General features: G+C 44.5%; 1 protein-coding gene across 4 annotated transcripts in view; it reads right to left on the reverse strand.

Annotated features, from left to right (window-relative positions):
- Positions 1–25: 25 nt before the first annotated feature.
- CTNNA1 (catenin alpha 1) overlaps positions 26–12,006 on the reverse strand; it is a 198,832-nt gene continuing 186,851 nt past the window's right edge. For all 4 annotated transcript variants that reach the window (XM_080672996.1, XM_080672997.1, XM_080672998.1 and 1 more), the window contains 7 exons: positions 8,584–8,784; positions 7,701–7,852; positions 5,134–5,244; positions 3,803–3,984; positions 3,590–3,695; positions 1,966–2,100; positions 26–1,233 (listed from right to left, as the gene is read on the reverse strand). In XM_080672996.1, the coding sequence (XP_080529122.1) occupies positions 946–1,233; positions 1,966–2,100; positions 3,590–3,695; positions 3,803–3,984; positions 5,134–5,244; positions 7,701–7,852; positions 8,584–8,784 (1,175 nt within the window). In that variant the 3' untranslated portion in view covers positions 26–945. The remainder of the gene's footprint in view (positions 1,234–1,965; positions 2,101–3,589; positions 3,696–3,802; positions 3,985–5,133; positions 5,245–7,700; positions 7,853–8,583; positions 8,785–12,006) is intronic.

The following is a 12,006-nucleotide window of genomic DNA, read 5'->3' on the forward strand; positions in this document are numbered from 1 at the left end:
GAAAAAGTACTTTAACTTCTTGGGCTTGGTTTCAAGGTGGACTTTATTGGGAAAAGTTAGTGTAAAAAACATTCGAATTCATAAAATTTAAATAAGATAGTAAAATTATACCTTGTAGCTATAGTAATCGCTATATTAATCACAAATAAGGAAGAGTCTAAATTATTGCCTAAGCAAACGCTACTTCGTTAGGCTACTGTTGTAAGCCCAAGGCAGGAAACATTGCAATTATTAGAAGTGAGCCCAATGATGTATCTGCATTTGGAGCTGAACAAAAGGAAGCAAGCAAATTCTGATTATGGCATCATAACATTCTAGCCTGAAAAAAAATAAGCAACTTTTTAATATGTCCTGCAGCAGGGCACATTAATAACTGTAACCATGCATTAAAATTCTCATTTCATGTCCTAGAGTAATCAGTGTTCTGCATGATACATTGTTTTACTGAGTTTCGTGTGGTATGTCCCTCTCAGGACCTTTCTAGAAACGTTTCCTCTCTGGGGACCACTTCCTAAGACACCCAGTTTGCTTGCCCTGGTCATCTTTGGCATTTAACACCAGCCAACCTGCCCAGACCCTGGGCTGGAGGAAGGCCCCTCCCTGAAAAAAGGGTGAGTCAGATCACCCCTTTTCTCAGACCCTAATGCCACACAACTTGGTCAAGAATGTCACTAAAAGTTAATATGGGATTCTCTTTGGTTATGGGATTTTTATTTAAGCTTATAAAAAAATACAGCTAGAAATATGCTCTTGAATTCTAAAAGTATTTGTGACTGACTTAAACACAAGTATGTCCTTGCAAAATTCACCACCTGGCCAGGTTTAACATCTGCTATTTCCCTGTGGAATCTAACATCAGTGCTCTACTTAGCAAATACATTTGAGTGAAGAACAGTGACTGATCTTAAGAGCCCTGATGGGTGGGGGCAGCTGGCTAGGGCAGCCTTAGATGCTGTCCATGGCTCTGAACTCGCTGAGGGCCTGCACAGGGTTCACATGCTTCTTCTGAGATGCCCGTTTAATCTTGGTCTGTGTCTCATCCTGTTTCTCTCTCTTCACCAAGGGCTTTTTCTCAGGTGCCTTCATCTTCCATGACACAGCTGGGAGGTTGAGGGAAGCCATACCCTGAGACTTCTGGTATTTGGTAGAAGCCACATAGGATGCCTTCACTGTCTGCACCACGGCGTTCATCAAGTTCTTGGCGGCCTGGATCAGGGACATGGCACTGTCCACCTAAGAGACACAAACATGGGGCAGTGAGGAGCACAGGCCTGACCTTTAGCCCCATGGTTGGGTGAGGGGGGAGCCCCCTACTTCTTCCCTTCACGGGCGGCAACAGCTCCATTACTAATTGGCTCTCTTCCAATGGCTGGCTGCTCTTATTCAAATACCCTGAAAAGGCCTGTTTCAGAACTTTTGAAGAAATAAAGGGAACAGTGACAAAAATGTAAGGCATTGTCACCTACCCTTCACCCCTCAAACAAGGTGGAGGAGGAGGCCTTGCGTCAGCCATGGCCAGGGGCACTGACATTGTAGCAGGTGGTCAAATGGTGTCAATTTCTTTGAAAGGAAATTCCGGGGAATTAATGGAGCCCAGCACATTGAGCAGATCACCTCTTTGCCCTACCCCAGGTGACGAGAGGTCCAGAACAGTGATATGGTAAAGCGACAAGGAGGGGTGGAAAATACTGAAGCACTTGGAGAGGTAGAGGAGAGTTGAGGAAGCCTTGCTATATCATCTTCGCAATTTTTGAACAGGCTCAATTCTTCTATGGGGGAAGAAAAACAAGGAAGATTCCAAAAAAAAAATACCTGCAACTGAGGTGCAGCCAGCCCTTGGCCTCCAAGGAACAAACTTCAGGGATTTCCATAGCTCACCTTCCCAGTTCAGGGCAGGTAAGGAGTGTATGTGGACAAAGGCGAAACTATTCCCACCACCCACTTCTTTTCACAGATGAAACTTACCCCAGAGACAACGAGCTCCCCACCAAGGTTCTGCACCTCGGCCTTGACTTTGCTGCAGATGTTGAGCTGGTGGCAGTAGAGGGCGATGCGCTGCAGGTAGGCCAGCAGGTCCTGCTTGCAGGCCGAGTCTGGACACTGACGGGAGAATAAGTTTAGCAGAGCACCCAGGCCTGATCTAAACACACCTACTCCCAGGGGCTGTTTCTCTCAGTGTGCCACCAAGAGAGGCTTCCTCTTTCCTTGCTGGAGCAAAGGGCATGAGAGATGAGTGACCCAATTACCTGGACAGTTTGGCTCTAGGCTGCCCTCTGCTTGGGCCCAAGCCCCCTAAAGGTGAAAAAAGCCTCAGCAAGCAAGAGCTTGGTTCCGGAGAAAAGCCAGAGTGCTCTGAGCTTGCTAACAACCATCCCAACAGCTCTTCCGCTCAATTATGATTCACACTGTAAACACCTGGTGGAAGGAGAGGTTCACTTCAGGCAAAGATGGAGGATGAGTGAATCAAAGCAAGAGAACAAGCACTTGGAGACCGTGAGGTCTTGACCAACCACCAGGAAATTAAAGGGCAGCCACTGCCCAATTCCTGTCTTGCTGCCAAAGCTTAGGAAGCTTTACCCAGAGAAAGAAATACAGAGCACCTCTCAGGTATTTATAGCAAACATTTCCCTCTGGGAGTCTGGGCACAGACAAACCTGTAGACCATGCTGGAAATTTTGAATTTAAGAATCTTTTGAACACAGCAGAGCCCTATCAAAACATGCATTTTAAGATGAGCATGTAGGAAGACTGTACTGGCAGCTGTATGGAGGATGGCGTGGAGAAGAAAGAGGGAAAGCAGTGAGGAGCAGCCACAAGTAGTAGTCCAGGCGTGGGGCTGTGGAGGTCGGCCTGAGCTGGCGTTGGAAGAGGGGACAAGACTAGATGGTGGCCAGAAGAAGTACAGCACTTAGCACTGGATTCCGGGAAGGAGGGGTCAGGATGACTTCAGTGATGAGGCACTGCTGTCCCTCAGCCCAGATGCAGGGTGAGAGGCTTGATACCTCAGGGGAAGGGCTTAGACTGCAGAGAACTGAGAAACAGCATCTCTAGTAAATAAGTCTTGGAACATCGAAGAAAAATGTAAACTTGCCAGGAGGTAGGAACCACGTTTTCTGACGTATCACTTCAGGGAATAAAGGGTTTATGAAAGCTGGGTAGTCGAGAACCCACAGTGCTGAGGACACATGTCTGTCCCCAACTGGACACATTATCCTGCTGCTTCTAAGAAGTAAATCCACGGGAAGAGGCACTCACGCACCTGGGGTCAGCGTGGTAGACTTGCAAGCGGTGCCTGCCCAGAGCTCAAGTTCTGAATAGAACTAGGAGTAAACACGTCCCCAGGAGAGGCTAGTTTTTAGCTGTTACTCAGGACAGACACACCTCCAGGGATGTTCTCTCATGCAAACGGCTTGTCGCTTGAGAATTATCAAAGAATTATTCAGAAATTCTTAAAAATCTATGCTGGTTGGCAAGTTAAGAACAATTTTTGAGATGAGTAGTGTGTTGTGTCCCCTGAAAATTGTTATTGCTGCCTCAGGAATGGACCGGGCTGGCTGCCTGCGACCCACGTGGCAGGTCTGTTACTTACATGGTCTGCGATGGTGCGGCCAAGCTTATCCATCCTGGATCCTGCCTCTGCAATTTTCTTGGCAGCACTGATCACATCTGATGTGTTTTTGAGCGGTCCCTTACCTCTGAAAAAAAGAGAACAAGGATCATTGTATGTGCCCTTCGTAGTTGGCAGTGAGTAGAAAAGAGAAGATGGCTGCCCTCTGCAGCTGGTGGGCCGGGCACTGCTCACCGGGTGAAATCGGTCATCTCCATCATGATCATGCACATCTGCTTGGCCAGCACGATGATGTCGTTACCACTGTCGTCCCATTTGGACACTTCAGCATCCAGCTTGCTCTTTTCTTCCTGGAAGCTGGCCACCTGTTCTGCAATCTTTGCTTTTTGCTCTTGGGGAAGCTGAGCCATGATTGCCTAAAATCAGAAGCACAGAAAGCTCTTACATGAAAAGAATATGACATTCTCACAGTACATTAGCCAAAAGCATTTCCACCGAGCAATCTATGACATAGGTAAGATAATGCTTTAATAGGTTTCATTTTGCCTGAAGGGCCATTCCTAACCCACTTTTAAGAACAAATTTTAATGTGGAGGAAAACAAGAGTGTAAGGGGCACAAGGCTAATGTGGAAGCTTCGGGATCACACTGGCACAGGAACAGAGCCTGCTTAATTGAGTTCTGCAAAAGTTTCAGCCTTTGTCTCCTGTGAGGGCGCAGATGAGAGAAGGGCTAATGCTGGTGGCACTTTACCAAGCATTTCCTGTGGCTGCATTGCATCTTTAACTTTTCAAGGTGAACTGGAAGTGGTTTTAGGGTGTAAATTTTAAAGAAGGCAGGCAGAGAACCTGCTGGGGTAGATACACTTTGGTAAGGTTTCAATGCTGCTGAGATATACAGAGTAGCTCCTGGGCTCAGGACCTCAAAGTGCTCATGACAAAGTGGGGCCTAAAGCAGGGATGTACTCATTGTTCAAAATGAGACGTGAAAAAGGACTCCTTAGAAATATTTCTTGGCATCCTCCCCAAAACAAAAATGCTACTGATGGAAGATTTAATGACTCGAATGCAAAGGTTCTGATTTTCTTGAGTGTACCACTATTTTATTTAACCCATAAATAAATATTTCAGTATAACTGATATGGGCAAAGACCGCAATCTTTTTAACCAACATTGTGTTGATTAGATCCTAGGGCTCTCCTGATGCAGGATCCTCATAAACCAAAGCCCCAGGGCACAACTGAGGAGACACTTTGGAGAAACCTACAATTGACTAGCAGGTGCCACAACTTCTGTCATATGGACAGAAAAAAAGAGGGAAAATTGGGTTCTCAATACTGAGAGTATTTTCCTGGAAAAGAAAAGCTAAGACCTGAGAGGAACAGGGAAGGTCTGCAGAACAAATTGGCTTTTTTTTTGTTTTGTTTTGGGAGAGACACATTGATTGGTTGCCTCCCATACACACCCCGGCTGGGGATCGAGCCTGCAACCCTTTTATGCGCAGGATGACACACTATCCACTAAGCCAAACTGGCTAGGGCCAAAACAAGTTTAACCGATTCCTTACCCGGGCACTCTGGCCAGCTATCAGCTGGTCATCTTCTGTCTGGACGCTTGTCCTGCTGCGGACATCGAAGTCTTCTGTCTCGAAGTCAGAGTCATCCAACTCCTCAGGAGTCTGCCACCAAGAGAGAGATATGAGCCAGACACAATGTAGGCCTCCCGCTGCCCCAAGCCACTCAGTCCACACCCTGCCTGATGTAGGAACACCCAGAATTTTCTTGTGCAGTATTCTAAACAGATTACGGCGGGTAACAGCTAAAAGCACTCACTATTCGTTTGAAACCTTGCCTCACAGGTGCACCTGTGTGCAGCTCATCCAACAAACAGTAGGCCAGGGCACCACACCACACTTGCCAAAGGGCCAAGGGGTTCCTTTCTGGGGGTTAGGGCTTCAATTCCCACCCCTGAGTCAAGACTCTCTTTGACATAAGATTTATACTTCTTAATGTACTTCTCCAACAGCTACATCTAAAGACAAAGAACTGTCCATGGTAGAAAAGGTACTGTATTAAAAATAGGTATTTTACACAACATTAGGCAGTTTCTTAACTTTTCCACTTTATGACAAAAAGAACATTAAATGTATTAAATAATACTGGGCCTTCTCTTAGGGTACCAAAGGCTGCTTTGAGGGGTAAAAATAGACAGTGAAATGTTATGTATTTGTGGCAGGTAAGGTCTAAATACCAAAGGAACTGATTAATGGTCCTAGTTCTGCTTTAATTATGAAATAAAATTCTTATTTTGTACTATCTCCAGCCTCACATGATTAGCTGCTGACTTGAAACATAATGTCATCTGGAAGTCTCAGTAAGGAGGCAGGACAGCTGCCTGTGACAGGAGGGCAGGCCCTCATCTGCCCCAGGACCTGATCCAAGCCCAGCCCCAAGATTTGCTGTAAGGCTCAAGTGAGAGGACGTGTGAGAAAGCACCTGAAACCAAGAGACTGTACATGTGCAAGGGCCAGGCCTCTCCCTCGATGGGAAGAGGTGAGAATAGCAGAGGTCACATGAGACACCAGAGAGCACATCAATACAAGATCCCAGAGTCTCTCTGACTTGGGAGCGCAAAACACTATATGTCACCATTGCCCATTTTAATCCTTTCAGAGCTGGAAGAGGAATCCAAGCCGGCTGCCTGCCCCTAAGATGTGGTTTCCCACAACCCTACTTCCTCAGAAAGGACTCTGGAATTTGCAAGCACCTCCTGGAGGTATGCAGTTTCAGCCACTCAAATCCCCAAAGGCATTAGCCTCCATCATTAACGTTTCTTTTACTGTTTCTAGGTGTCTGTTGTCACAGAAAGGCTTCTGGAGAAATAGGGCTGCATTCATTGGCCCTGGTGTATGTGATCCGGGGATCCCTTCACACCACTGAGCTATGGCCTCTGGGTGTAACCTTGCATTCAGCCAGGCGTCTGCATAACATGGGCTCTTCTTTAGCAGCAGCAGGACTGAAGAAAGCAAAAGGCTCCACAAGCGGCCCCACCCAACGTATCCAGGTGAGCTGGGGCCTGCAGGAACAGCCAACCAGGCAATCTCTGAACAGTTCTTTTTCTTCCTCACCCAGGGCAGTACAGTCTTGCCCAAGAGTTTCTACACTGCATATAAAATGGATCCAGCCTAATGCAACTGCCTTAGAAATGGTCTCTTTCCAGCTGACAATCCAGCTAGGCTCTGTAGCTGTCAGGCTGAGTGGGTAAAAAGTGAGACAGATCCCTGCCTACCTTGAGGTCTGACTAGCAAACCATGAAGCTGTGAATGAAGCTCCTCTGATCCAACTAGATCGACAGCAAAGCAGCCATCTATGCCGCGGACAGGGGCTGAGGATGGCCACGCACCTATGCTCAGAACAGCATGTGAAGGATGACTGCTATGGGAAAGGCAGCTGCGAGACCCAGGCCTAGCACCCTGGGGGTAAAATTACAGAGGGGCTGGAGCTTCTCAAAAGCTGTTTATGCCGACCCAAGAGGGGGCTGAACTTTCAGATGGTGAGAACTACTGCTCTCTCAGAGACGATGGACCACATGGGGGCCCTGAGCAGGTGGCACTTCCATTCAGCTATGGTAAGAGGGCTCAACACTTGGTCATGAGCCAGGGAACATGACCAGGGGCTGCCATAGTCGCTCATCCTCACCCTGAACTGGGGTTCTAGCATCCTGCCTGCCACCCCTTCAAAAGTGGGAGGGGGGGGGCAGCAAGGCTCCATGTGAAGAATAACGTCAACCTGCAGTAAGAAATACTCCCTTTTCTGAAATTAACTAAAAAGCCTTTATTTTCTATAGTTTCCCTCTAACGCAAATGGAAACCTCCTATTTGTGGTGATTGTTTGCTCTAAAATCATCAGGAGCAACTCATACTAGCTCCTGTTCTCAGTCTGAGTTTGGGCTCTAACTTGCAACTAAAAGTCATTTTAGACAATATAATTAAATATATCTCATTCTAACAGTTTTTAGATTCATGGTTTTAATATACTGCCAATGCATCTGCTGAGTTCCAGAATGATGCATTGTTCTCAAGGTTGGCAAATGATAAGAACAAGCTATTAAAATATCTGAAATGCAGTTACTCACCCTTATCATCAACACCGCTTTCCTGATGTCCCGGATGCCATCGTACACCAGGCGGGAGGCATCGATAAACTCATTCTCATCCATGGGCTGGGCGGGGTCCGAGCTGAGGGCTTCCACAGCCGCTTCTACTTGCTCAGTAAAACGCGGCATAACTGCAGAGAAAGAGGCCCAGCAGACTTCCTCATTCTATAGCCCTCCCTGAGTCTGCCTTACTCAGAAAGAGGCAGGGCGTCTGATGGAGAGCCTCCACTTCGACCTGTGAGACTTATGGTTGAAAAATTAAATGCCATATTTTACAATATTTCAACCAAGACTCAAATCATCCTCTTTGTCTCTGACCAGATTTTACAATAAAGGATTTCGATGGTTGAGAACACTGAAGTAAAATTAATTTGAGGCCTTGCTTAAGGGACCCTCCTTAAATTAGTATTTATTCACTAACAGAAGACTTTAACTCGAAAATTCATCTTAAATAGTGCTTTCAGAATTATTTCCTCAGCCCTGGCTGGGCGGCTTAGTTGGTTGGAGCGTCATCCCTCACAACAAAAGGTTGAGGGTTCGATTCCCAGTCAGAGCACATACCTAGTTTGTAGGTTTGATCCTTGGTTGGGACGTGTATGAGGTAATGAATTGATGTTTCTCTCCCTTCCTCTCTAAAATCAATTTAAAAAATATGTATATATCCTCGGGTGAGGATAAAAAAAAAAGAATTATTCCGATCATTAATCATGGGACCCATCTGAAGGAAATGTGTGTGAAAGGCCTTAATTTGGCTGACCAACTTTTCACAAGTCTGACGTCCACCCAGAACACTTAAGTCCTGGTCTCCTACTTCCCACCCGGGCTGTGTGGGGAGCACCAGTAAGGCAGGGAGTTCCCACACCTGTGTTGGAGAGAAGCTTGGTAGCTTCCAGCACCTTCTCTGTGTAGACCCCTGGCTCATAGTTGTCCATTTCTGAGGTGACTACATGAATGACCCGGGCTGCCCGGCCTCGGATTGCACCAGCTGTGCGGTCCAGCCCGTCCACATCTTTCTCTTGGAGAGCAATGACACATTTGTTCACATCTTCCAATATGTGATTCTCTGAGGAACAAACAAAAGTGGAATGAGGGAGAAGGCATTTCATAAGAAGGGGACAATTTTTTTTTGCCTTAAAATTTTTTTTTCTCTTACAGTTGTTATATAAATATTAGTTTCAGGTGTACAACATAGTGATTAGACATTTATATAACTTGCAAAGTGATCACTCCAAATATGTCTAGTACCCACCTGACACCATACATAGTTATTACAACACTGACTGTATTCCCTGTGATGAGAAGGGGACAATAATTGTTAGTTGGCATGTACCATTTCACTGAGAGCTCACTCTGTGCCAGCCACAGCACCAAAAGCTTTTACATGCATTATTGCACTGAAGAGAAAAGATTAACTGCTGGATTAACTGTCCCACTGAAACTCAACCTATAATCACCTCCGAGAATAACAATCTTTATTCCAGGTTTTTAAAAAAAGAAAAAGGCCCACCTGTAAGGCACAGTTGTTCTATAAGTCAAGCAGATGATTCAGATAACAGAAACCTCAAGAACTTCTCTTTCCCTTAAATAATCATTGACCTTATGTATATCCCAAAGTCTAAATTAGAAGAAAAGGTTTACTGTAAAACTACCTCCCAGTGCCTCACCCCTCCCTCCAGCAGATGCCAGCGGCAGTCAGCACAGACCCGAGGAGCAGCTGCGGTCAGCAGGGGAAGCCTTCCTGAGGGGCGCTGAGGGAGCATACCAAGTGAAACATTTCCTAACCCTACAGGCTGCAGGTGGGCCTGTTGTGATATTTGTGGAAATTCTTGAATTCTATTAAGCTGAGAAGTGGCTCCTACCAGTGACAGAGCTGGAATTGGAAGACACACCAAAACTATTTTTCCTCAAAACAAAGAAGCTTGACACTAGATCTTGGAAACCTCCGAGTAAGGCATTCGCTTCAACCTCATCGACAAAAGCAAAAAGGAGACAACCCAAATGTTCAAGAGCAGAGTGAGAAATAAGTTTGGGGCACGATGCAGCTACAGAAGTGGAAGAGGTCGATCTGTAGGTGCAGACCCAGAACGGGGAAGGGAATGCTCTCACCCAGGGACCAGTAGTCAGCCAGAATGACAGGGCTCCCAGACGCCATGTGTGTGTGTGTATGTGTGTGTGGGGGGGGAACAAGGAACACAAAGGAAAGTCCCTAGGTTATTACCTGGCCATTTCCTTCTGCTCGGAAAGAAGCCGTCTTCAAAACATGTAAGAACTCTTAGAAACATTCAAAGACATGCCCACGCTATTAAGCCAAGAGAGTACCTGGCACAACAGGTGAAAGACTATTGGTCCCAGTTCTGGAAGAGCAGAATAATTAGTAGAAATGCAATCTGTTTAAAAAACACATCTGGTTGGTTCTCTGCCAGCCCTGGCTACCTTATGCTTTGACATATCATTATTTAGGACTAGTTCCTGATTTAATCCACTTTCAAAGCCAATACCCTTCTTTCAGAGCCTCTGCTAATGTAGTCACATTATATATAACAATACGTTTCACCTCTTAAGTACCCAAAACAAGGAAGTAGTCATGATAGGCTATTTCCTTTCATCACAAGTACTCAGCAGTATAGCTGCGAATAGAGCCACCAGGCGCCCTGCCTCTGGGCTTCGGGATCTCCAGTCAGCCCCAAGAACCAACACCCTCCTTTTTGTAGTTCCCAAGAGAATACAGACAGGGTCTCTATAAGGATCTCTTTGTTCTGAGTATAAAGGGATAAGATGGAAAAAAAAATCACAAGAAAGAATGATGTGAACAATTACAATTGAAAGGAAATTTGGTAAAAACATCTTTGCTACAAAACTAAACTAACTCTTGTCATATGATCCAGCAATCACATTCCTTGGTATTTATCCAAAGACAATGAAAACTTACATCCACATAAAAACCTGCACATAGATGTTTATAGCAGCTTTATTCATAATTGCCAAAACTTGAAAGCAACCAAGATGTCCTTCAAGTGGAGGAACAGATAAACTGTGGTACATCAGACAATGGAATATTATTTAGCACTAAAAAGCAATGATGGGGTGGGGACGGGCTACAAGGGGTGAATAGGGGGGAAAATATTAACATTCAACAAAGATTTTTTTAAATTTAAAGTGCATGTAAAAACAATATCAAGTCATGAAAAGGCATGGAGGAATTGTAAATGAATATTACTAAGTGAAGAAAGACAGTCCGAAAAGGCTACATAACTATATGATTCCTACTATATGACATTCTGGAAATAGCAAAACTATGGCGATAGGAAAAAAAAATCGGGTTGGAGAGAGGAGGGATGAATAAAGCACATGAGACTTTTTTTTTAGGGCAGGGAATACTCTGATACTATAGTGATGGTCCATTTGTTCAAAACCGTATAATGTAAACCAAGAGTGAAAAATAATGTACATTATGGACTTTGGGTTATTCAATTTTAACAGATGTGCCACTGTGGTGGGGATGTTGAAAATGGGGAAGGCTGTGCATGTGTGGAAGCAGGTATTAGATGGGAAATCTCTACCTTTTAACTTTGCTGTGAACCTAAAAATTGATTTAAATATCTTCAAATATTAATAAAATTTTAAAAATTTCCAAGAAAACCCAGAATATATTAGTAACTCCTATTACAAAAGGGAAAAATGAATGACCACAATACAGCTAAGACGACCATAATTTAATGTCTACTAAATTAAAAATTAGACTTGTTAGGGGTACTATTGAAAGAGAAAACATTAAACCTTTTACATAAACAAATGTTAGGGGAGATATTATAAGAATAAATGGATCTGGAGTCCATCAGAAGCATCATTTACATACAAATTCTCTACATATTAATTTTAACTAAACAGAATGGTACTGTGCCTGTCCACCACAACTGAATCTAACACATTTTACACTTGCATCTTATATCACTAAGAAAAGGAATAAAAAGTAAAGATGATGCTAACTAAATTATGAACCAATGTTTTCTCATATCACTGATTTTTAAGACTCATCCCTGTTTCAGGATTGTTAATACGTGGGGATGGGGGGAGCACATCTTAGAATCAACGAAGCATGATTCTTTTTTGTGACCACCAAGGATTTGCTAACCTTTATCTAGACAGCTATGTTTTTAAAAATCAATTTAGACCTTGAATTTATACTGCCTTTCATCCAGATGAATGCAAACCAGGAAAGGATTTGCCATTCTTTAGCAACAGGAAGCTTTCTGTTTCAGGAAGCTGACTAAAGTAATATTCTCTA

This window comes from Plecotus auritus (assembly GCF_963455305.1).
Source record: "Plecotus auritus genome assembly, chromosome: 6".
NCBI lineage: Eukaryota > Metazoa > Chordata > Mammalia > Chiroptera > Vespertilionidae > Plecotus > Plecotus auritus.